At 52.6% G+C, this 4,353-nt stretch overlaps 2 protein-coding genes across 2 annotated transcripts in view; both read left to right on the plus strand.

Moving 5' to 3' along the window:
- GFPT2 (glutamine-fructose-6-phosphate transaminase 2) overlaps positions 1-4,353 on the plus strand; it is a 48,454-nt gene that overhangs the window by 2,188 nt on the left and 41,913 nt on the right. The gene's annotated exons all lie outside the window — the stretch shown is intronic.
- LOC105537272 (glutamine--fructose-6-phosphate aminotransferase [isomerizing] 2-like) lies at positions 1,987-4,281 on the plus strand. Its single transcript, XM_011976843.1, has 2 exons — positions 1,987-2,088; positions 3,957-4,281. The coding sequence occupies exons 1-2, from the start codon at positions 1,995-1,997 to the stop codon at positions 4,193-4,195; spliced, it is 333 nt and encodes a 110-aa protein (XP_011832233.1). The 5' UTR covers positions 1,987-1,994; the 3' UTR covers positions 4,196-4,281.

The raw sequence follows: 4,353 nt of genomic DNA on the forward strand, positions 1-4,353 counted from the left end.
CTGCTGAAATCCTCACCTGCATGGCGATGTCACTAGGTGGGGCCTTGGGGAGGTGAATGGGTCATGGGGACAGGGGCCTCACAAATGGGAGGAGTGCCCTTAATTAAAAACTGCGGGGCCGGGCGCGGGGGCTCACGCCTGTCATCCCAGCACTTTGGGAGACCAAGGAGGGTGGATCACAAGGTCAGGAGATCAAGACCATCCTGGCTAACACCGTGAAACCCCGTCTGTACTAAAAATACAAAAAATATTAGCTGGGCGTAGTGGCGGGCGCCTGTAGTCCCAGCTACTGGGGAGGCTGAGGCAGGATAATGGTGTGAAGCCAGGAGGCGGAGCTTGCAGTGAGCCGACATGGCATCACTGCACTCCAGCCTGGGCCACAGAGCGAGACTCCATCTCAAAAAAATAAAACCTCCAGAGAGACCCCCGCCCCTTCCACCATATGAGGTTGGAATGAGAAGTCACTGTGAGGAATGGGCCCTCACCAGACACTGAGTCTGCCGGCACCTTGGTCTTGGACTTCTCAGCCTCCAGAACTGTGAGAATAGATGTCTGTGGCTTATAACCCAGGCCGTCTGTGGTATTTTGTTACAGCAGCCCAAGCCGACTAGGACAGTTACTGTGAATATGCCTGAAACCCAGTGACGTTTCTATGACCCGCACTGTTGCCTCCCTCTGTGGATGTGGATACACACTCATCACATATTCTGCTCCACATGTGAACAGCACTGGGTGCCAACACACAGTGAGGAACACAATGATAGAAGCCCAGCCTGTGCCCTTGGTGGGGACTGTGGGTATCCGATGACGTGAGAGCACTGAGGTGGCCAGAGCCAGGAGCACACCCACCCAGGGCAGGGGCTGGAGCTGAGCTTTGAGGTGGGCAGGTTTTCCTAAGTGGTGGGAGAGAGGATGAAAAGACAGAGCGATGACGGGATGGGGATGGGGCGTGCACAGGGCAGGAGAGAGGAGATCAAGGATCTGTCATCACAAATGAGGAGTATAGGAATCTGGAAGGCAGAACCAACACCACAACGGCTAACTTTCTATCTGGAAAAATACTATCTTGAAATACGAACACAGAAAGTCAAGTGGAACAAAATCTTCTTGACTCAGGCCTACCTTGAACGTAAGGATTCTGCAGGGGCCAAGGGGCATGAGATGGTTTTGTTCTTGCTGTCGTAAAAGTAGTGCTTTTTTTATTTTGAGACAGAGTCTAGCTCTGTTGCCAGACTGGAGTGCTGTGGCATGATCTCGGCTCACTGCAACCTCCAGCTCCCTGGTTCAAGCAATTTTCCTGCCTCAGCCTCCCGAGTAGCTGAGATTAGAGGCGCATACCACCACGCCTGGCTAATTTTTGCATTTTTAGTAGAGATGGGGTTTCACCACGTTGGCCAGGCTGGTCTCGAACTCCTGACCTCAGGTGATCCACTCATCTCGGCCTCCCAAAGTGCTGGGATGACAGGCGTGAGCCACCGCTCCCGGGCTCACGTAGTGCTTATTTAAGGCCAAGCTCCAGCCTTACGGAGAAGGGGACCGTGGAAGCAAAGACCCCGGCGCCCGTCCCGTCTGCCCCAGGGGCTGCCGTCACTTCCTGCGGCACTCCTAGGTGTGTGCGCGGCAAACCGGGGAGTGCGTGGAGGTGAGGACTTCCGGATGTCCCAAGGTGGTCGAGTTTCATGGCTGCCTTTTCTCTTATGGACGTGGCCACACTGAAAGCTGCCTCCTGCAAGTACAGCATAGGATGAGTTCTCCGTGGTGAAACTGCCAGCCCGAGACACGTGACATAGACTTTCTGGGGGTCACAGGGGGAAGAAGGGGCGCGCTGTTCTTCAGCTGTGCCCGGGGAGAGGCACACCCACCTCCGTAAGCCCCTGGGAGCTCTTTGTGATGCCACCTTGGTGCATCCCCACAAGCATCTTCTTCCAAACACAAACTGAGTATTTTATGAATGCATCATTTTTTTTTCTCTTGGAACAGGAATCTTTGCCTACATGAACTACAGAGTCCCCCGGACCAGGAAGGAGATCTTTGAAACCCTCATCAAGGGCCTGCAGCGGCTGGAGTACAGAGGCTATGACTCGGCAGGTGGGTCTGCGGCCACCCGCCTCGTGGCTGGGGACGGGGCTCCGCTGCTCTGGGCTCACCCATGTCCTCTGCAGGGGGGTGTACAACCTGGGCATTTTTCTGCTACTTTTTAACGTCTCTTTTCAATATAAAAATAACACTTGTCCGTTAAAGAAATTAGAAAACCGTAGACAAATAGAAGGAAGGAACAAGGGTAAAAAAACCCCAGAAAACCCCCTTCATCAGAAGTCCCCGATCAGGAAGCAGAGAGGGTACGAAGCTGCAGTCACGCCTCGTGAGTACGTCCAGGACGGCTGCCCTGCAGCGCGCGGTGACGGACCTGAACAACACTGTATTGTGCATATACAAATTTGCCAAAAGGGTAGTTTTTTATTTTTATCGCTCAGGCTGGAGTACAGTTCCAAGAAATTGGCTCCCTGCAGTCTCAGACTCCTGGGCTCAGGCGACCCTCAGCCGCCTCAGCAGCTGGGACTACAGGCGCACACCCGGTTAATTTTTTGATTTTGTAGAGATGAGGTCTCACTGTGTTGTCCGGCGTAGCCTCAAGTGATCCTCCTGCCTCTGCCTCCCAAAGCACTGAGATTATAGGTGTGAGCCAGCGAGCCCAGCCAAGAGGGTAGAGCGTGTGCTAAGTCCTCTTATCACACACAAAACAATACATAAAGAGGGCAGGAGGAGACGCTCGGAGGTGATAGGTTGATGGCATAGACTGCGGTGATGGTTTCCTGGGGGCATGTGGGCCTCCAAGCTCATCAAGTGTAAACGCTGAGTGTACACAGCTTTGCGCTTGCCAGGCCTACCTCAGTGAGGTGCCTGCCTTAAACAAGGACCCGACCCCCAGTCGTTGGGTCCCCCCTCTGGTCGCTCTTGTCTGTTGGGGTGGTCTGTGGTGGAGAGGGGAAGAGGTGTTGTACGTCAATATTTGCATATTTACAAAAAATATGCAATTTTGTAATTTTATTTTCTTCTCTTTTCACTTAGCATTTCTATGATCCTAAACTCTTTCATTTTTTTTTTTTTTTTTTTTTTGAGATGGAGTCTTGCTCTGTCACCCAGGTTGGAGTGCAGTGACGCTATCTCGGCTCACTGCAAACTCCACCTCGCGGGTTCAAGTGATTCGCCTGCCTCAGCCTCCCAAATAGCTGGGATTATGGGTGCCCACCACCACACCTGGCTAATTTTTGTACTTTTAGTAGAATTGGGGTTTCACCATGTTGGCCAGGATGGTCTTGATCTCTTGACCTCGTGATCCACCTGCTTTGGCCTCCCAAAGTGCTGGGATTATAGGTGTGAGCCACCGTGCCCGGCCGATCCTGAAGTCTTTCTAAGTAGGTTTCTAAGTGGCTACACAGCGCTGCACCGGGTGGCTGTCTCAGAGTTCAGGCCTCCACTCACTACAGAGGTGGATGTTTAGTCTGTTGACCCTGTATGCAGCCCGAGGAGAAAGGGGGATCCCGATTATTTTAGATCCCCGTTGACTCTTATGATAGACGATGGGAGAAACACTGACCAACGCAGTGGAAATGCAACGAAAATGTCACAATGTGGGGAGCCCTTGGGATGAATGCCCTGCCTGGGCCCATTGCCCTCAGCCGAGGGCCTGGTAGCGCCTGCAGTGGGGAAGCGTCCCGAGGGGCTCACCCTGGGCAGGAGTGGGGCTGGGGGCAGCTGTGGCCCGGGAGGAGGCAGGAGCTTCCCCACTTGCTGTTAAGCCTCTTTCAAAGTAGATTTCCTGAAAACTGTCCAGCTCTCCAACCCGCCGTAAACGGACAGCCCGGGGCACACAGCCCTGGCCCTGTGGAGCACCTGTGCCAAGTGTGTGAGAAAAAGCTTAAGTTCCAATATAACAAATAACGTCTACATCACAGGTGTGGCAATCGATGGGAATAATGATGACGTCAAAGAAAGATACATTCAGCTGGTCAAGAAACGGGGCAAAGTCAAGGCTCTCGATGAAGAACTCTACAGTAAGTGGAGGGCCTCGGAGCGGGAGGAGCCAGTGCGGCACCGCCGCTTTCTAGGACTGGATTCCAACAGCGTCGGACACTGGAGATTTTCACTTGTCCCGGCTCAGATACACAGAAGGAGGGTTAAGCCCATGCTGTAAAACCGGGCTTCGCAGGGTGTGGGATGGTTTATTTTAGGTAGTGGCAGCACGGGGATAATTTTTTTAAGTGTTAATAGTTATATACAGTAGTTATTTTAATTCTGGCAAATGATACTGCTTTTCTGTTTAGGGTAGGGATATATCGTTTTCTTTTTAAA

This window comes from Mandrillus leucophaeus, unplaced genomic scaffold (assembly GCF_000951045.1).
Source record: "Mandrillus leucophaeus isolate KB7577 unplaced genomic scaffold, Mleu.le_1.0 Scaffold170, whole genome shotgun sequence".
NCBI classification, from domain to species: Eukaryota; Metazoa; Chordata; class Mammalia; order Primates; family Cercopithecidae; genus Mandrillus; species Mandrillus leucophaeus.